This window comes from Panthera onca, chromosome A2 (assembly GCF_046562875.1).
Source record: "Panthera onca isolate mPanOnc1 chromosome A2, mPanOnc1 haplotype 2, whole genome shotgun sequence".
NCBI classification, from domain to species: Eukaryota; Metazoa; Chordata; class Mammalia; order Carnivora; family Felidae; genus Panthera; species Panthera onca.
In genome coordinates this window covers 121,365,068-121,386,281 of record NC_138340.1, presented here as the reverse complement: position 1 = coordinate 121,386,281, position 21,214 = coordinate 121,365,068, and the positions used below count along the sequence as shown (strand labels likewise).

General features: G+C 50.0%; 1 protein-coding gene across 1 annotated transcript in view; it reads right to left on the bottom strand.

Annotated features, from left to right (window-relative positions):
* Window positions 1–15,978, bottom strand: part of MTURN (maturin, neural progenitor differentiation regulator homolog) — a 29,309-nt gene extending 13,331 nt beyond the window's left edge. The window contains exons 1-2 of the mRNA XM_060632817.3: window positions 15,502–15,978; window positions 5,547–5,669 (exon numbers count right to left, since the gene is read on the bottom strand). Of these exons, the coding sequence (XP_060488800.1) occupies window positions 5,547–5,669; window positions 15,502–15,663 (285 nt within the window). The 5' untranslated portion in view covers window positions 15,664–15,978. The remainder of the gene's footprint in view (window positions 1–5,546; window positions 5,670–15,501) is intronic.
* Between the last annotated feature and the right edge of the window lie 5,236 nt (window positions 15,979–21,214).

The following is a 21,214-nucleotide window of genomic DNA, read 5'->3' as shown; positions in this document are numbered from 1 at the left end:
ACACTTTTTTGCTTTTCAAGTCCGACAACAGGTTTTTTTCTCCCCCCCCCCCCATTTTAAGTTTATTTATTCACTCTGAGAGAGACAGTGCAAGTAGGGGAGGGACAGCGAACCCCAAGCAGGCTCCCTATTGTCAGCGCAAAGCCCGATGTGGGAATCGAACTCACAAACTGTAAGATCATGACTTGAGCTGAAGTCGGACACCGAACCGACTGAGCCAGCCAGGCACCCCTTCTCTCACTGTTTTAAAATTTAAATTCTAGTTAGTAGCATACAGTGCAATATTGGTTTCAGGAGTAGAATTCAGCGATTCATCACATACAACACCCAGAGCTCGTCACAAGTGCCCTCCTTAGCACCCACCACCCATCTAGCCCATCTCCCACCCACCTCCCTCCATCAGCCCATTTGTTCTCTATCATTAAGAGTCTCTTGTGGTTTAGGGGCGCCTGGGTGGCTCAGTTGGTTGAGCGTCCGACTTCGGCTCAGGTCTCGATCTCGCGGTCCGTGAGTTCGAGCCCCGCGTCGGGCTCTGTGCTGACCGCTCAGAGCCTGGAGCCTGCTTCGGATTCTGTGTCTCCCTCTCTCTCTCTGCCCCTCCCCTGCTCGTGCTCTGTTTCTCTCTCTCTCTCTCTCTCTCAAAAATAAAACATTGAAAAAAAAGTCTCTTGTGGTTTGTTTCCCTCTCTTCTTTTTCTTCCCCCTTCCTGTAAGTCCATCTGTTTCTTAAATTCCACATATGAGTGAAATCTTACAGTATTTGTCTTTCTCTTTTTCACTTAGCATAAAAACATTCCAGTTCCATCCATGTGGCTGCAAATGGCGAGACTTCATTCTCGTTGATGGCTGAGTAATAGTCCAATGTGTGTGTGTGTGTGTGTGTGTGTGTACATACATATAAACCACATCTTCTTTATCCATTCATTAGTTGACGGACATTTGGGCTCTCTCCATAGTTTGGCTATCGACAACAGGTTTCTTCGCTGTGGGGGTGAGGGAAACTTTCATTATGATATTGCCTCCTTCAGTGTGGGGGGCGGGGGAGGCAAAAAAGAGAGGGGGACGGGGACAAGCAGAGTCTACAAAGTTGTTAGGCAGGAAGGTACCGGGTGCCAAGTGGCACGTTTAGCCTTTTGGGCAGGACGGCTGAGGAAGGACCAGATGACCCCGCTCCTTTGGACCGTGCGTTCAGGGGTGTCCACGGACAGTCAAACGGACTGTGCTCAAGTAAAGCCCCAAAGGGCGGCAGAAGGCTGCTCATCTTTTGGTGCTCGTCTTTCAGGAGAGACGACACAGGGCAGGGGCTGGTGATAGGTTGGCCAAGGGGAAACGACTCAAAGCCACGGATGAGGCTGTTCTAAGATGAAGGTGGAAAGACTCCCCCGTGGTTTTCCCGACTACAAACAGAAAGCAGCCGCAGGAGTTGATCAGATTACCACCTGTTTTCAGGGAGATGACGTGGAAGTTTACCTACTTGACGACCCTGTGGCCTCTGGGTACGTGTTACTTCGACCAGTACTTCCATGAGCAACGAGGCCTTTTCCTGTGTCTTACTTCTAAACGCAAAGGTCCCTTACGTAAAGCTGACAGATATATAGCAGCAGTGGGAGGAACCACACTCTTGAGTGGAGGAGGAGAGGGTGGAACTTTCCCACTGAAGTCCGCAGTCCTTCCTTGTGGTCTGGAACAGTCCTGGACTCATCGAACTTGGGGCACGTCGGGGCTGAGGGAAAGGCAACCGCGTGCACTTCACCTTCACTAACCCTGACAAGGTGCCTCCCACCCGCCTCTCCCCGGGGTCAAAGAGACCCACACAGAAACCTTGCCACCAGCCGGTGCCCTACCAGTCCAGGCCTCCTCTCCTTGGGAGCACATCCCTGCCGGAGATGTAGGCTGTGCTCTAGAAAGGAACCCTGCAGATCCAACGGCGACGGCTGATCAAGTCTGCGTGTCTCTGTGACAAGCAGCAGCTAACTCTGAAAGAAAATGTTCAAACAATCCAGTTGTCTTCAGCTATGCATCTGGATTTTTCTGGACTGCGATCCCCCCCACCGCCCCCCACCCCGTTTACATGTGGCTGCCTGGTTGCCAAAATCCAGCCCTGGCTTCTTGGTAGAGAAAAACAGCAAAACAAGTCCTGGCGGGAGAGACCACCTTCTCGAACAGTTAAGCCAATTCTGCCCGTATTGTGCTCGCCATCAAAGAGAACACGCACAGAAAGAAAAGCAGGTGGAAGGCTAATGAATGGAACCCCTGGGAGGAAACTAGCCGCAAAGTGAGTATCATTTGCTAATAGATGTTGTTGTTGTTGTTGTTTTCTGGTTAAGACTTGGGGCGAGGGGGGGGGGGGGGTTCAAGTTTTACAAAAATCTTGCCTACTTTGATACCTCTGCTTAGATGCCGAACAGGCATGTTCAAATACTGCTACGCCCCAAATTGAGCTCCTGGTCGCATGGCCCCCCAGCCTTCCCTTCTGCATCCTCCCCAATCTCAGTAAATGACAGCGCCACTCCCTTCCCTGCGCGGGCAAGGACCTGTGGGTCACCCTTGCCCTCTCTTTTTCCCACACCCACTTCTGTTCCGCCAGCAAGTCCCATCGGGTCTACTTTCAAGTTCACCTCTAGAGTCTGGGCCCTTCATTCCGCCTTTGCCGTGATCACCCCGGTCCAACCCCTTATCCTGCCACCGCATGACAGCAATGGCCTCCTTGCCCGTGCCCCCTGTTCCCACCTGCCCCTTGCAGCCTATTCTCAGCTGGTCAGAGGGGCAGAGAGGGCTTTTCAAAATGCAAAGTCGGGTCCCTCTTGCGCTCAAACTCCTCCAATGGCTCCCCACGACACTGGAGTAAAACCCGAACCCTCTGTGACCTGCAAACCCCAGAAATTCCTCAGGCTCCTCTCCGACTCCTCCCCACCCTTCCCACGTGGGCCACACCACCTCCCCCACTCCTTGTCCCCCGAACACTGATATTCACCCCATCCACCACGGCCTCCCGGCCTTCGTGCTTGCTGTTCTGTCTACCTGGAAAGCTTTCCTCTGGATTTTCTCCTGTTCACACTTCAAGTTTTACTCAAATGTGAACATCTTTGCAAAGCCTCCCCTGCTCCCCTGATTTAAAAAAAAAAAAAAAAAAAATCCGAGTACCTCTGACGCTTCTTACCTCCTTTCCCTGACTTACCTACTTTTTCTCCTTGGCACTTATCACTAATACATTATGTGCTGGACTTCTTTATCTTTCCCCCCACCGCTGCTAGAATATAAGGATAAGATTTTCATCTGTTTGAGTCGAGTGTTAGGACCAGAGCAGTCAGGTACTCAGTAAATATATACTGCACGGTTGAGGGCTACATCAGTACTTTTCAGTCACGCGTCTATCCTGAGTGAGCCAAACAGGCTTAGAAAATGAAGAACCAAAAAATGGACTGCCTGGGCAAATGGTACACATCAGACACAGTGACCGAAGCCACTGAAATTCTAGTTCTTGTAATGGTGGATGAGTGGTTGGGGCCCAACTCTTCCTCAGAGAAAAAAGCTGGAATAAAGACGAAAAATGCCTTCTTAAATACACGGAAGAATTAGAACCTAGAGAGATAAACATAAAAGCTGCTTTTGTCCCGAGGGCATCTGTGGACCTGTAAGAAACGGCTAGCAACTTTTCTGCATTCCTGGCCTGCTATAACAGCTAGGGAGGCCGAAGTCAAACCCTGGGTCTTCCAAAGGAGCAGGCTATGACGAACCATCCCCACTTTGAGCTGAGGTCTCAAAGACCTGTTATGGTCAGAATGCCTGTGTCCCTGCAAAGGTCAGGTGTTGAAATCCTAACCCTTGAGGTGACAGATTAGGAGGTGGGGACTTTGGGAGGTGATGAGGTCACGAATACGGAGCCCTCATGAATGGGATCGGTGCCCTGATAAATAGGCCCTAGAGAGATCTCCCTCTCCTTCCACCATGTGAGGTTACAGCCAAAAGCAGCTGTCTGTCTAGGAAGTGGGCCCTTACCAGACACCAAGTCTGCTGGCACCTTGACCTTGGACTTCCCGGCCTCCACACCTGTGAGAAATACATGTCTGTTGTCTACAAGGCACCCAGGTTCCGGTATTTTGTTACCGCGGTCTACATGGACTACAACAGCCCTCGAACTAGAAACAACCAGAGTTGCTGGCCTTTCATCACCTGGAGAGTTCCAAGAACTACAAATCTCGCATTGCTTGAAGGTGGTCTCACGTGATAGGACCCCCAAGCCCTGGCAGAAACAGATCAAAATCCTCTCTGGAGGAAGGTGCCATCACCTCAGGCCTCAATGTATTCCTTTTTTTTTTTTTCCCCCTAACATTTATTTATTGTTCAGAGACAGAGACAGAGCATGAGCAGGGGAAGGGCAGAGAGAGAGGGAGACACAGAATCCGAAGCAGGCTCCAGGCTCCGAGCGGTCCGCACAGAGCCCGACGCGGGGCTCGAACCCACGGACCGCGAGATCACGACCTGAGCCGAAGTTGGACGCTCAACCGACTGAGCCACCCAGGCGCCCTGGGCCTCAATGTATTCCTATATACAAGTTTTCAAATACGATAACCAGCACACAGAGAGAATCCAACACACTAGGAAACCAGATACCAAGAGGGACAGCCAGTTGACCAAAGATGGACAAACTGACTCACAAGCCTTGAGATGCTGGAATGTCAGACGTGGTCTATGACCCAGCCATGCGATCGGGCCTGCTACGCTCAGGGAACTGAAAGGCAAGCTTGAAAACTGCAGCCGAGGAGTAGACACTATTTTAAAAGAATTGGAAAAAAAAAAAAAAATCCAGAGCAAATACCATGGAAGGTGTAGCATATTCACAGTGGGCTGAGATGCGGAACTCAGAGGACTTGTCATCACAACAGTAATCTGACTTTATCCTCCAATAAAGATAAAGGGAAATAGGTAATCTTCAAAACAGGGGTGAGAATTCACTTCACATGTTTTCAGCGGGAACAAAACCAAACTGTCAGCTAGCAGGAATAGACAGATTCCTAAATCCTGTGTTGGAGCTCGGGGGAGGAAGCAAGCTCTCTACAAGAGAGTTTATCAGAAGAGAAAAGACCAGAGCCAGTATCCAATGTCCTCCTTCTCCAACCCTACAGATATGGAGGCACATCCTGTATACAGCCTTCTGGCAGCCCCCCAAATCTAGACCCCCCACCATGGACGAGAACCTCCATAGCTTCCACAGATTGTGACCTTAAGTCTACTGGACAAGAGCAGGAATACTCAGAAGTCTCATAGAGGCTCTGTCTGCTTCCCACCCTATCAGAGACTCTTCACTCAAGTGATGCTAGAAATAACCATCATTCCTGCAACGAACAGCTGTGTCACATCCCGTTCCCCCCTCCCTCTCCGCCCTCACCCTCCCTCCCCGAGCTGCTATCTTTAAGCCACAAAGCAGACAAGAGAAAAACAATTAGTCACCCCCAGGCCTTGCCCACTTTCCCCACCACCCGTGTTATTCCCAGCACAATCACTGCAGAAAAGAAGCCGGCTCTGGAAGCCAAGCAGGCACCTACAGGTCTGAAAGACTTGAAGACTTTTTCCAAGACTTCGTGGAGCGTCTTCTTGCCGCAGGAGGAGATGTAGTCCTGTGCTAGCTGCAAGAAGGGCAGGCAGTCCTCGCTCTCACTCCACACGTGCTGCGCGCCCACAGGCGAGGGAGAGGAGAGAACAAAGACACACAGTCATTATTACACTCGGTGTGAAATACAGACAGCCAAAAAGGTTTTTTTTTTTTTTTTTTTTTTTTTTGCATTCCATAAATTGGAAGGCCTCTGTTCCAGGGTAAAATTCCCACGTTCGTTCTCGATTTGCTCGCATTGAAGGGGACGAGAAAATGCCTACCCTACGGGAAACCCCCATGCTTTCGGTCCATAGTCTCACCTGCTCAATTCGCCATCAGATCCGCTGGGGCGTAGCAAAAAAAAGCAGTGGGATCCATATCCACTCCCCCACCCCTGCCCCACCCAACCATTTCCATAGCCCTTCTAGGGCTGGGGAAGGAGGGTTTTAAAGCAGCAGGGAGGAGAAACCAAGGGTTTGCATGATCCTTGGCTCTGCCTTCAGCTGTGGCTGAAGGATTAATTAAGCATAATCTGTAACCATTGACTTGCAATGAAACATTCTTTACCCAGAGCAGCCTGCAGAGTGGGGGTGATGGTAAATTTACTTCCAAATGAAATGAATTTAAAATCAACAACAACAAAACAGAATGAAACAAAATGACTTTAAAAGAACACACAGAGGGGCGCCTGGGTGGCTCAGTCAGTTGAGCGTCCGGCTCCGGCTCAGGGCATGATCTCACGGTTCGTGAGTTCGAGCCCCATGTCAGGCTCTGTGCTGACAGCTCGGAGCCTGGAGCCTGCTTCGAATTCTGTGTCTCCCTCTCTCTCTGCCCCTCCCCTGCTCACGCTCTGTCTCTGTCTCTCTCAAAAACAAACAAACATTAAAAAAAAAAAAATTAAAAGAACACGCAGAAAAGCCACCACTCCATCACTGGGAAGCAAAGGCTTTCGGAAAGCTCACCTTCTCTTAGGATGCATTAAGGTGGCATTGCTTCACAATGTCAACATGCACCAAGGACCTGGTTTTAGGTTTTACTTTTTCTTATGGCTAGACACGGTATATTGGTTTTGTTTGTTTGTTTGTTTTCCCACGTGAGGACATTTGTTTTAGCACCTCTTTAAGACGAGATAAGTCTCTCCCATAAATGTTCAAGGATCTGGAATGGGCCCAAGAAACAGGCTGAGAGATCTGGGGGGCAGAAGCCCCCCTGCTCTGCACATCTGAGCTGGGGAGAGGCACTGGGCCACTAGGGTAACATCAGGGTGTCTAACCAAGAGTCACTGTTTAGAGGGGCCCGATCAATGACAGTGCAGAGGCATGGGAGAGAGGAAGACACCCGGAAGTTAAAGCAAGAAGCAGAAACGAGGCAGCAGGAGACAAGATCTATTTGGAGAAATGGTCCACGTCTAGCACACACTGGCTCCCTTCCATTAATATAATGATTAGGGCATCACCCCAGAGAGTTCCATGTCAATCACTCAAGAAACATTTTACCTCCTTCCTTCTCATTGGAGCATTTCTAAGGACTGGACCTATAGACTTAACTGCTCAGATCCAAGAGACTAACTAGACGCTAATGTGCCCTTTCCACTGCAATTATCTGTGTTTCACAGATGGAAAGGTCCATTTCTGACACATGCTGCTTGAATTCCAGCAGACTTCTAGAGGAGCTTCTGGCTCAACCTAGCGAAGACAACTTCTGGCTTCTCTAACTTTAGAGCACAGCTCAAACATGAGTCCCTATGAATTAGAGACCCTTAAGAGTTGCTGAGCAGCTGAAATGCCATTTATGTAATGGTAGTTTCTTACATTGTATGAAAGGACGAGTACAAAGTGCTTTTATAGCCATTATCACACTTGGTTCTTAATCAGTAGGGATTCAGCAAGAACAATAAAGTCCTACTTTAATGTAAGTTCTGCTCAGCACCCATTTTCATACTCAAATTTTTAAAAGTTCCAGGATATTTAAAATTCTTATCCAAGTTAAAGATGGGATTAGCATCTAGGTGAAGATTAGAAAAAAAAGTAAGAAGTTTCTCAAGTCCCTGGCTGGCACGCAGTGGGCGTTCAATAAATGGTGGCTGGGAGTGTCCTCTTTCCCCTTCTGTGTCGGCAGGAGAATGGGGAGGAAGGGGTAGGGCTGGGCTTTCCATGCGCCACAAGTCTAAGGGCCCCCACTGAGCAAATGAGACACCCAGTGTGACCTCACTGAGAACACTCCCCAAAGCAACCTGGGTTATTGTTAATTCAGAAATAGTGTATCTATGAAAACCTTGTATACCTATTTTCTAAAATACATTTGGACCTTAAATTACAAAGTAAACTAAGGAAAGTGTGATCACTCAAGCAACAGAATTGCACCGTATCCACTACTGCTTGGAAATCAGACAGATTCTTTAAGTGTTTCTAGGGCATTTTTTAACATATAACGTTTATTTATTTTTGAGAGAGAGAGCTTATGTGCTTACGAGTGGGGGAGGGGCAGAGAGAGATGGGGACAGAGGATCTGAAGCTGTCTGGGCTACTAGCACAGAGCCCCATGCGAGGCTCGAACTCATGAACTGTGAGATCATGACCTGAGCTGAAGTCGGACGCTTAACTGACTGAGCCACCCAGGCGCCCCTGAGTGTTTCTAGGGCATTTCTAACCTCGTGAGGAGAGTGTTCGTGCCACAATTTTCATGACTCCGCTTTTGGAGCTATTGACTTATGAGTATATTTTGGGGAAGGAAGACCTAACACCTGCCGGAAGAGCCTTCTGTCCAGGCGGCCTAAATTTACTTCATTTGGCTGTCTAATTCACCCTGGATTCTCAGTCATGTTGGTTTTGGGGGCTTAAACAAGTTTTAACCGAATCTCCGCCCATACGATAACGTGAGGCTGCACGGGGTTTGAAATCGGATAGACCCACGTGTACATGGGTGCTCAGAGGACATCGTTTATTAAATGCTAATTGGTTCAGACCCATGGTATCTCATAACAAAAAGTATTGCTGTATTTATTGCAACTGTTTCCTTCCACATTTAAGGCAGTTCTCAAAGATCCATAAAAAACAAGGTAAGATGAACTAAAAAATGAGTCCGTAGTTAGGAAAACGACGGGAGGAAAAGTATATAAAACCAAGTGAGATTAGGACAAACAGGGCCAGGTCAACGGACCTGGCCACCTGTTGCGGATGGGACACAGTTGTCGCTGTAGCTTACTACAGGCCTGTGCAATCAGTGTCCCACGGCAGTGTCCCCAGATAAAATAGATGTGCTCTTCAGAGCTATTAGGCAACGATGGTAATCTCTGAGGAAGAAGAGAAGGGCCCGTTCTAAAACCAGGAGACAGCAGAGAGACTGGTGGCTGGGCAGACGCTCCTGAAAACAGATTCTGGGGTCTAGTCTTAAACAAAGACAAGTGGATGACTGGAGACCCGGAATCCCGCACCCCAGGGCGTGACCAACAATGACTTCAACTTGGATATTGAACCAAACGGCCACTTTGGCCATGAAAAAAACCATAGCAGGGGTCAGAGAACCTGTGGCTTTGAACAATATAACTCCCTGGCAGATAATGAATCTGGATACAGAATGTACTGACTTTCTAACTGTGTAGTGAGAGCCAGGGTGCCTGTTAGAATAGGAGGAATGCCAAGAGAAGGCTTCCAAAAGAGAGGCCAGCAGTGGTCCTGTGGCTTCAGCCAAGTATCACGACACCCCCCTGCCCGCACCCCCTGACTTATTAAAACACAAGTGTGGGGGCGGGGGGGGGGGGTGGCACCAAGAACCTGCAGTTCCAGCAAGTTCCCAGGTGAAGCTCATACTGCTGGTTCTGAGAACACACTTTGAGAACCAGAACTTTGACTCATCACATTTGGGGAAAGAGGGGCAAAGGTGGAAATCCCTGGTGAGAACTTTGATTTTAAAACAAGCCATCCGTGGCCCTTCTTTCTGTCATTAAGTTGGACCAGAGGTTATCATCAAAGCTTGTCCAGCGTAAGACAATACAACCAGGCCGTCTGCACAAAGGGGAACGAGCACCTTCTGTGTTCTATAGTGTAGATGAGAATATCCAGCTCATCCAAAAATGGTATCCGATCACTTCGGCAATTCAATCTGACAGGTATCTTTTGGGGCACAGCCTGTGCTCCTATTGTTCTAACACCTGGGGAGATGGCATGTGGCTTCCTGGGGCTGCGGCACAGTGGGGGATCCCGGGGGGGGGGGGGGGGGCGGGCAAAGAACGCACCTGTTTCTCCTCCCTGGACTCAGTTATCTGAGTCAAAGGGCCATTCAAGGGCCGAAGGGCCTCACTCTTGCTGCGTGGGTTTTCCGCCATCATTAGGACCAGGGAGTCCATTCTGAGTTGGGGCGTCCTAACCCAAAACTCCACGCTGTCCATCGAAGAGATGGTGGGAGAGAGGAGGTACAAGCTGTCTCATGCCCCCGATAGGATTCTGCCCAGGGTAAGAAGAGTGCATGGCCAGGCCTACGACCTGCTCCGTGTGCCAAGCACTGAGATGTGCTGCTGGGGAGGAAATTGAGGCTCAGAGAGGTTAAGCAACGCGTCTGTGGTCACATGGGGAGCAAGGGGCAAAGCCAAGACGTCAACGGCGGTGTGCACGCCTTCAACCTGAGCCTCAGCTCCCTCCTTTGTAAGTCACAGAAAATACCACTCCTCACAGGGTAGTCATAAAGATGACAGGAGATCACCCGTAGACTGCCTCTCATTTAGCAGGAGCCCACAGTGCTTATTCCCAACTGTTTAAACTCATGGGAGCGTGACTTTACCCTCCTCAGGATTACCGCTCCGTGAATATACTAAGGACATGCATACTTTTTCCCTGAAAAAAAAAATCCCTCTATGTGAATGATGCACAGCCACTGTGGAAGGCTTTACAGTTGGTTACCACTCTTCCTCATTGGCTCCTCACAATAATGTCATAGGCATAGGATTATCCCCATTTGACACAGGAGGAAACGGAGGGTAGAGTCTAAATTAGACATGAAGGTGCTTTTTTCCCCCCATATGAAATGATGCAATCTCATGTAGAAAAGTTATATTGTTTTGCTCCAAAGTGAAAAGGTTGTTCTTTGGTCACACAGGTAAGAAGAGGGACAGGCCCAGGACAAAAATCGGGGAGGAATATATATAAATAACAAGCATAGACATACGTATAAAATTAAATCTCGTGGTCCTTCTATAAATAAAGCTTTTCTTCTTTAATAGAATGACAACCGCTGTCTTGGTTTTTATACTGAGGAGAGATTAAACTATACAAAATTTTAAATCCAAACATGTTTTTGATGGGTTGGCAGAAAAAAAAAAACAGGACAATAAGGCAGCTCATCCCTTCTCCAGGCACCGGGGAGGGGCAGGGCTGTGCTCTTTGTTTAGAGTTCTTGCTCCTGGCCTAGGACAAGGGGGGAGAGCCGCTGGGGCTGCCAGGGCCAGGAGAGGGTGCACACACGTCCCTCAGTCCGGCTGCTATGTGAGCGGGTGCCAACACCCCACTCCTCGAACCTGAAGAAGCCCTCAGGTCCTTCTGGGTTGGCAGAAGGTAGCACACCACGCTCTCGGCCCCCTCCCTGTCACACCTGTAGAGCCAGGCAGGGTTGGCTCTGTCCCTGAAGGCCCAACACAGAGGGCAAAGGCAGCTGCATTTTATCCCAGGATCTGACCTTGTGTGCTGTCCACAGAGAGAAGCCTGAATCAGGGCAGCAGTTTGGAAAGGGACAGTGTGAACAGAATGGCCTGTGAGCTGAGAAGAGGGAACAGTGCACAAGGGACCCAGGAGCTGCCAAAGTGGAGGGAAAACAAAAGGAAGTCCTTGTTCCCAAGGCCTCTGGAGATCCTGGCTTGATCCTGCCTGCGGGACATGCCTCATGGTGCAAATGACAAGCCTCTGGACTTGAGCTTCAGTCCTGCCTGTCGCTTCTTAGTGCTATAGTCCTGGACAGATTCCTTAAACGGAGCCTCGGTTTCCCAGCCTACAAAATGGGGATAATACCTAAGTCATAGACTTTTTGTGAGGCCCAGTAGGAAGCTGCCCTTCAACCCACAGTCTGAATGTCACCCCTGGGATGCTGTGTCTTCAGGACAGGGCCGTGGATTCAAGTTGCTCTACCATTTATTAGTTATTATTCAGAGGAAAAGTTAGTACACCTTGCTGGGTATCAGTTTCTCCATCTGTAAGATGGGGAAAATTACAGAGAGGGCCTTGTGAAATTACCAAGATTAACTAAGTACATATACACAAAGTACACAGAACTGTGTCTGCTATATAGTAAATTACACAAGTGGCAGTTACTGTTCTTTGAAGCTGTCATTCTTGAAGTTTAACATCTGTCTTCTTCAATATCATTCACTCATTCATTCTTACAAACGTGGACGGAGCACCTACCACATAACCGACGCTGCTCCAAGTTCTGGGATACAGTGCTAAAGACAGAAAATGCCACTGCGCTTCTGAAGCTTATTTTCTCCCTCCTCATGGGGGGCGGGCAGAAAATACACAATGTCAAGTACTAATGAATGCTATGATTTGAATAAAAGAGGGTGAGGTGAAGGAACGTGTGGCCAGGAAGTCGTCTCTCAGGCCTGAACAGCATAAAGGAGCTACCCATGTAAAGAGGTGGGGGCAGAATGTTCTAGGCAGAGGGGACAGCAAATGCAAAGGCCCTGAGGCAGAAATGAGCTTGGCATGTCTGAGGACCAGAAAAGCCATTGTGGCAGGAACACAGTAATCAAGGAGGAAGAATGGTCCAAGATGAGGTCAGAGGGGTGGCAGGAGACACATCACGTAGGTGCTTGAAGCCAGGGCAAGGCTCAAGTTTTACCGTGAAAGTTATAGGAAGTCAGTTTAGGTGAGGTGGGGAGTCATAGATCATGACCTGGATTATATTTGAAATCCAGAGTGACTGCTGTGTGGAGACTGCCAGAGAGGTATTAATATCACCACCCCTATTTTAGGCACTGGGAAGGTACTAATGTTATCATCCCTCATTTCCAGATGTGGAAATCATGGCATAGAGGGATTAAATAACTTTCCCCAATGCACACAGTTAGACATTGTGGGCTGGGGTGCGAACCCAAATAGCCTGACCCGAGACCTTTGCACCCCTGACCACTATGCTACACTGCTTCTCAGATGGGTACAATGGCCCCAGGAAAGTGAGGGCAGACATCCTATTCTAGGAGGCCCTGGCCTGGTGAGCAAAGTGAGCCCTCAATAAATGTTTGATGAATGAATGAATGAATAAATCATGTGAAAACACTTGTAAATTGAGAAATGCTATGTAAATATTCTTAATGTTAATCTTTTGAATTAGAGTTCCATTTATCTCAAATTTCTTCTAATGCTTATCAGATTTTCCTGGGAAAAGGAAAAGGACAGAGGTAGGACATTTACTTCATGCCTCAGTCCCTTTAACTAGGGGCAAACAGCAGCTTGACCAACCTGGTCTGGGGCAAACGTGAGGAGAGATCTGGGCTAAGAAAAATCTGGTGGTTGGCACCCTGTCTGTTATGGCCTCCAGAAACTTTAAGAATGTTCCAGTATTGAGGTGCCTGGGTGGCCCAGTCAGTCAAGCATCCAATTCTTTTCTGCTCAGGTCATGATCTCACAGTCACGAGATTGAGCCCGGAGTCAGGCTCGGTGCTGGGCACGGAGCTGGTTTGAGGTTCTCTCTCTCCTTCGTCCTCTGCCCCTCCCCCACTTGCACACCACGCATTCTCTGTCTCCTCCACCCCGCAAAAAAGAAAACAAAAAGAATGTTCCAGTCTACCCAAGGTATTACTTTTCCCTCCTATCTTCTTTCTTATCTATTTCATTTACTTATGAAGAAGCAAATGAAGACGTTCAAGCATTTTACTCATACAGGTGAGGAAACATTTAAAATATGTTATGAGTGGCCTTGAGAAAGGTGTGATATGCATAATGTTTTGCGATGATGGTTCTCTTTGGAGTAATTTCTTTGGGTAGGTCTACTGCAGTTCCAGCAGGAAGGCCATGTGGAACTCTGCCCTATAAAATCCAGAACCTTGAGTGATTCTTGCTCTGTCTCACACAGTAAGGGGGGGGTTAGACCACTGGCAGACTAGGCTTAGAAGGAACTCCTAACCAAACCCTAACATGGTAGCTAGGTGGACCCTGGTGCCCTTTCCAGCGTATCCCTGGGGCTTTCTCACACGTTCGCAACGGAGTAAATCCCTTTCGAATGATCTCCCATTTTTCTCAATAACAAGTAACACTTTTTTTAACTACAGTTAACCGTGTTCTTGCCTATATTTATAGCTTAGCTGTTCTTCACAAGTAACGGTGATGCAGGTGTTCCGATGAACCTCATGTTACAGGAGAGGAAACCGAGGCTTTAAAAAAAAGAGGCAAGCTCTGAACTCCGGGGAAGCCCAGATCTTAGGAAATGGTTACGTGTTTCATCTGTGGGATCATCACCCGGGTGCTGGTATCATGCCCATTGTTTTGATGTGTACACTGGGCTGGGGGGAAGGCATCTGACCGGTCACACAGGCAGGGAACTCAAATCTGGCTGTCACCCAAGGCCATCTCTCTTCTAGTGTCGCACTTTTGGGGCCCAGGTGGCTTCTTCTCGTCCCGCGGGGTTGGGTGCCAGTGGTGGGAAGGGCGTGTCTTACTGTCATGTCGTACACAAGCCCTCACCTCTCTGGGGGCCGAGGAAGGCGGTCTCGCTGTCTCTCTAACTCCTTCGCGAACTTCCCGTGGGTGGCAGGGGCGCGCGGCCGCCGGGGCCTGGGCCCCGCTTTGTCTCACCCCACCTGAGGAGCCGGCGCCAGGCCGCGCCTCGGCGCCGCCCCACCTCGGTCCGCAGGGGCGGCAGCAGCGCCAGCTCTAGGCTCCAGCCGGCGACCACACGGTAACCCGAGCCCACGGCCGCCTCCATCTTACATTTGGGGACCATTATTTTTTTCCCCGTCCTTACAAACCGTTAAAGGAGCGCCATCCTCGCCCGTTCCCCGCACCTCCCACCCCAACTCCTCTGCCCGCCGCATCCCCTTCCTAAACTGCCAGCGCCAAGATCCCAAGCGGGCGCAGGATACAAAGTCGAAGATCTGGACATCACAGTTCCAGGTCCCGGTCCCTGCTAGCACAGGACCCGATGGGGTGGGGGAGGGGGCATTCCTCCCGTCTGGCAAAACCGGGGGCCTTCGCCGGAGCCGCAGCCGCCGCCTCCGCCGGACGGAACCAGCTCGGGCCCCGCACACCTCGCTGGAAGCTCACAGAGGAGCAATGGACGCACAGGAGAAGAGGGGGATAGGCGTGCCCGCGAGCGTGTGTGTGTGTGCGTGTGTGTGTGTGTGTGTGTGTGTCCGCGCGCGCGCACGCGCGTGTGCGTTTTCTAAGATCCGAGGTGTAATTCCGCAAAGAAGGTCCTGGAGATGGGGCATCGCTAGTGTGGACAGAGGCTTTGTGTCCAAACCCGCGGCGCAGGGGATAGCACGGGGGCGGGGGAATCTCCCGGGCGGGGACGACTGGAGGAGTTGCGTCTGCGCATCGGGAGGGGGACGGGATTCCTCGCCCCGACGGGACGCCCGGCTGTAGGAAGCTCGGGACTCCGGGCCCTGCGGGACGGTCCGCGCTCCCCGGGCCGGGCGGGCGAGCGGCGGGGACCCTCGCCAGAAGCTCCCAGCCGAGCACAGCGCGCGGGCCGCAGGGTCGCGTCCTCGAAACAGCCCGCCCCAGCCCGGCTTCCCGGTCCTAAGGGCGCCCCTGCCCGCCGCTCCCCGCCCCCCCGCCCCCACCAACGCGGACACGGCCGAGCCGGGCGGGTTACGCCCCCACCCCGCGCCCACAGCCTCCCGGGCGTGCGGGAGCTCGGGCGCAGGGAGGCGGCCGCGCGTCCACTCCCGCGCGCTGCAGCCGTCCCTCCCCCCCGGCACTCACAAAATTGTCCCCGCAGCCGTTGTCCGGACACAGCACGTAGAAGGAGACGCCGGGGTCGGCGTAGAAATCCATCCTGCGCTCGGTCTCTTCGGTGGCGATGAGCTCGAAGGGCGTGTTGGAGCACCATTTCTCCGCAACGTCAGCCAGCTGCTGGAAATCCATCCTGGCCCGCCGCGCCCGCCGCTCGCTCAGCCTCCTCGCGCGCCGCCCGCCTCCCGCTCCCTCCGCCGCCCGCCCGCCCTCCTCTCTCCTCGGGCGCCCTCCTCCCGGGCGGGCAGCGCGCGGCTCCGCGGGCTCTCGGGCAGGCGGCGGGGCCGGGCGGCGCGGCTCCCTCCGGTCCCGGGGCTCCTCCCGGCGGGGACTGTTTACATGCTGTGTGTACGGGGTGGGCGGCGGCCTGGACGGCGCGCCGCCGCGCCCGGCTCCGCCCCGCCCCGCCTCCCCGCCCGCCCCTCTCGGCCGGCGCGGCTTGCCGCGGGCGGGGCGGGGCGGGGCGGGGCGGGGCGGACTCCTCGGTACGCCCCCACCACTTTTTTTTCTTTTTTCTTTTTTTACAAGCCAACGCGGAGCATCCCGGAGTCCTCCGGAGCCCGGCACCGCCCCCTACCCGTGACGTCATGCGCCCCAGCCAACCAGCGGAGTCTGACGCCAGCCCGGTGACGTCACAGCGCGGGCCCGAAATCCGCGGCTCGGCCGTGTACAGTGAAGTGGGGAGGGCTTGTAGTCCCCGCCTGCGTTTATCCGGAGTTGGAAGGCCTTGTCGGGAAAAGTATTTTTCCGAAAGCGGTTTAAGCGCAGAGGACGCCCACAGAATTGCAGATAACTTGTACCTTGTCTGAGGCTAGCGATGGAGGAGCTGAGAGAATCCAAGGGAAACGGAGCTTTTCTTGTTCAGAAATCCAAGCTCTGTCCCCTTATTGATGTAAGGAGAAAAAAAAAAATGTTTGTCCTAAATACATTTACCAGACACTGCTATGAGTATCCATTTGATAGGAAGAGGACAGGTTTTGGGTGGGGTTTTTTTTGTTTTTTGGTTTTTTTGGGGTTTTTTTTTTTTTTGCGTTCACATAAAGCTGAGTATTTCTTAGAAATAAGCCTCATAAGACTAGCTTGAATATTATTCAGCCTCAATTCATATTGCATAACATAAAATGACCAACTACTAGTTTGGAGTGGAGAAAGGACGTTTTAAAACAAGCGTACGCAGCCCAACAATTAATTGCACCTGTTGAATGCTCCCTGACTGCCAGGAATGGGGCAGGCATTGCTGGATTGCAAAAAATGCGTCAGAAGGGCCCCCGCCCAGAGGAATTGAATGACGACTAGCAGAGACACGTTGAATAGCATTCATTCTACAAATGTTCAATCAGCTTTTGTCTTTAAAGTTGGTCCTCTGAACCAGACACAGTGCTAGCCCTAGGGATATAAATAAGAATAATGTGTTGTTCCACCCTCAAAGGGCTGGCAGACCAGCTAAGGGAAGCTCATGACACCATCATCCCTCTGAATACACCCTTACCCAACAGAATAAGTGTGATTCTGGAAAATTGTTCTCTGGCATAGTTCTGGGATAGGGATTCTTTTTCCCTTGACTTCCCTTACTGAATCAGAGCTGTATTCCCATACAGAAAGTAGAAACTCCACTTAATCTTTCGGTAAGGGAAGAGGTCAGGATGGTGATCGGCCCAAAGGCATCCCGGGCACTGATCTTTTTCCTGATGGGAGTTGTCTTAACCTTGAAGTTAATGCTCCTGTGTAACAACCTCCTGACTTCAGAATTTCCCAATTCCTTTAAAACATTTTGGTTTAGTGACCTTTGATGGAGCATCTATTGGGTACCAGACACACAAGGCCCAGTTTTTGCCCTCAAGGAATTTGCAGACTGTAAACTAGGCAGGCGATTCCCAAGCTCCATGCCTACTTCGTATACTCACACCTTCTCCCAGTGATTCAAACATTAATGTAGGTATTGCTGTGAGGGATTTTACAGATGTAATTAAGATTTCCAATCAATTGACCTTAAGATAGGGAGATTGCCCTTGCTGGGCCTGGTTTAATCAGGTGACACTTTAAAAAGGACTAGGCTTTTCCCAGAGAGAGAGTCAAAGCATGAGATAGATTCACCATCAGGGAGATTCTCCACTAAATGACCTTGGAGATGGAAGGGGCCATCTGGCAAGGACCACACAGCGGAGTCTAGGAGCTGAGAGCACCCCCCGGCCAGCAGACAGAAAGGAAATGAGACTTCAGTCTGAACTGAATTCTGCCCATGTCCTCCATGAGTTTGAAAGCGGGTTTTCTGCAGAGCCTCCGGGCGAGAAGTCAGCCCTGACCGACGCCATGATGTCAGCCTTGAGAGACCCTGAACAGAGAACTCAGTTAAGTAGTGGCTGTGCAGGAACTTCTCATTTATAGAACTGGGAGCTAATAAATGGGTGTTTTCTTAAGTTGCTAAGTTTGTCCTAGTCTGCTGTGTAGCAGTAGAAAACTAATATACAAGACAATGGAGGAGACACGCATATGAATAAAAACATTCAGTATGCTCTTGTAAATGTTACAAAATGTTGCTTTCTTTCTTTCTTTCTTTCTTTTTAATATGGGAAGCTCAAGATAGAGCAAACTTCTGGTTCTACCATTTAAAACATTATATGCATTAGTGTGGAAGTTCCAAAAATGAAAAGCTTCCTTAAATTTGAGACTAAACTATATAAAATACATAGCTTTTCTTGGAAAGCAGGGAGTTTAGAAAATACATGTGTTTTTAAATCCATCTATGGAGTTGGCTCTAAGTGACGGATGACCACAGTTACAAACATATTTATGTAACAAATACTTTTTGTCAGAAGATGAAAAATTCTCACTATGAAAAGTAGAATTCCGGGTATAAAACAATTGCTTAATGAATTGAATACTGTTGGTTTTCTTAGAAAGACATTGAGTTGGGGTGCCTGGCTGTCTTAGTCAGTAGAGCATGTGACTCTCTATCTTGGGGTCGTGAGTTTGAGCCCCACATTAAGTGTAGAGATTATTTTAAAAAGGAAAGGAGGAAGGAAGGAAGGAAGGAATGAAGGAAGGAAGGAGGGAAGGAAGGCATTGAGTTAAAAAGCAGAAACTTTGGAATTCTGGGTTGATTCCCACCTCTGGGATTTTAAGTTTTATGGACATTTGCAACTTACTTAATTGCCTGGAGCCTCAATGTTCTCTCCTGAAAAATAGGGACAATAGTGAGACGAATTACGTAGAGTCCTTGTCCCAGAACTTGGTACACAGTATATGCCATGATCACTCTTTTTTTTTTTTTTTAATTTTTTTTTTTAACGTTTTATTTAACAGACAGAGAGAGACAGAGCATGAACGGGGGAGGGGCAGAGAGAGAGGGAGACACAGAATCGGAAGCAGGCTCCAGGCTCTGAGCCGTCAGCCCAGAGCCCGACGCGGGGCTGGAACCCACGGACCGCGAGATCGTGACCTGAGCTGAAGTTGGACGCCTAACCGACTGAGCCACCCAGGCGCCCCTTCCATGATCACTCTTAATCTGCTTCTGGGAGATTATTTGTAGGAAGATAAGCAGATGAATTTTAAAAGTAAAATTCAGGAGTGACATGAGGGTGGGAGGCTGGTTAGTACTGGTCACAGATGAAGGAAAACCTCATTTTTCCCAAGCACTTAGAGCAGAGTTTCTCAATAGCAGTACTATTGATATTGGGATCTGGGTAATTCTCTCTTGTGGGGAGTTGGCCGTGAGTGTCGTAGGGTCTTTAGCAACATCACTGGCCTCTACCCCACTAGATGCCAGCAGCCTCCCCCACCCCGCCCCCCCGCCCGAGTCCCCTTAGCCTGTGACAAACAAAATTGTCTCCAGATGTCACCAAATGTTCCCTGGAGAGCAAGCCTGCCCCTTTTTGAGAACTACAGATCTAGAGAGAAAAATCTTCCACAAGTTCTGCTTCGGCCATTCTTATTAACTAATGGAAGGGGTATGCCAATAATGCAATGGGAATTAATTCTGGAAAGTACGTCTACACAACTCGCTCGAACCTTGGCCTTCCTAATGCAACTGGGAAGGTCAGTTGCTTAGACAGAAAGATAATACATCACTCTGCCTCTCTCCCATTTAGACAGAGTCCGGTGAGGCATCCTGTGTAGGGCTGTGTTCAGGCTCCACATACAGGACAGTGGTCTTTCCAGAACTGCAGCCAGGTCTTTTGTGGAGCCTGAGGGTGAAGAAACATTAGGGCCTCCTGAAGCCCCTTTCTTGTTCTGCCCCTGGAAGCAGAAGGAAAATGAAAACATCTCCATTGGTGGGCAGAGAGTTGTGTAGTCTTTGTTGTGTGTAGAGAAATGTCTCTCTCTCTCTTTAAAAAAAAATTTTTTTATGTTTATTTTTTAGAGAGAGAGAGAGAGAGCAGAGGAAGTGCAGAGAGAGAGGGAGACACAGAATCCGGAGCAGGCTCCAGGCTCTGAGCTGTCAGCACAGAGCTGGATGTGGGGCTCGAACCCACGAAACAATGAGATCATGACCTGAGCCGAAGTCGGATGCCGAGCCGACTGAGCCACTCAGGCACCCCTGTTTCTCTTTCTTATACGAATCTAGACTTGGATCTCTCTGAACCACTGTTTGTCTTTGGGAGACGTGCGTTGGTGACAAGAGAAGGCGTATTCAAACCCCATGGTGGCTGGGACGTCTCAGGAGCCCAATTTGGAATTCTCCCGCTCAAACCGACTCTTCCACCCCCCCCCCCAGCCCCCGCCCCCCCCCCCCCCCCCCCCCCCGTTCTAAGTCCTCTGTGGCTTTTAGGAGTAAGACTGACACTAACACGTAATTTTACCTTTTAGTTACTCCCCCATTGTAAGTCCATTCAAGGAGCCCTCCCTCCCCTCTGGCAAATCTGCTTCAGATTCCATGGTTATGTGGTAGGAGTCGGGCAGAAAGGGGAGCGAGTGGGGCTGGTTCCACATTCACCCTTTGAGCCCATGGCAGTCACATGCTATCTCGAGGCACAGTAGACCCCGAGGTCCAGGAGGTGGTGGCTGATAGAGATGTGTGTGATATGTCACAGCGGTGATGGCAGAGGTAAACAGAGCCCGGGATCTGGAGAAGCAACACCCAAGAGGGCGACATGGGAGGGATGAGCGCTACCCCCTCTCCTTCCTAAGACACTTAAGAAAGGGGACACCTTGGGGTGCCTGGGTGGCTCAGTCGGTTAAGTGTCTGACTTCGGCTCAGGTCATGATCTCGCGGTCCGTGAGTTCGAGCCCCGCGTCGACAGCTCAGAGCCTGGAGCCCGCTTCGGATTCTGTGTCTCCCTCTCTCTCCATCCCTCCCCCATCATGCTCTGTCTCTCTCTCTCTATGTGTCAAAAATAAATAAACATTTAAAAAAATTAAAAAATAAATTAATTAAAATAAAGTTTGAGGAAGCTCTGGGTTACAGAGTTTGGGTGCATTTGTCTTCCAAACATGTCTATCTGATCCAACGCACCTGAAATATTTTCCTTTTATATACATCAAAGAAACCGAAATAGTTTGAGGTTATTTTAAGTTCTTTATTCAAACACTTCAAAATTCTATATAGTTCAATCATTCCCCTCCTTGCCCTGACTTTCATCTAAAATAGTTTCTCATAGGGGCACCTGGGTGGCTCAGTTGGTTAGGCGTCTGACTTAAGCTCGGGTCATGATTTCATGATCCGTGAGTTCGAGCCCCACATCGG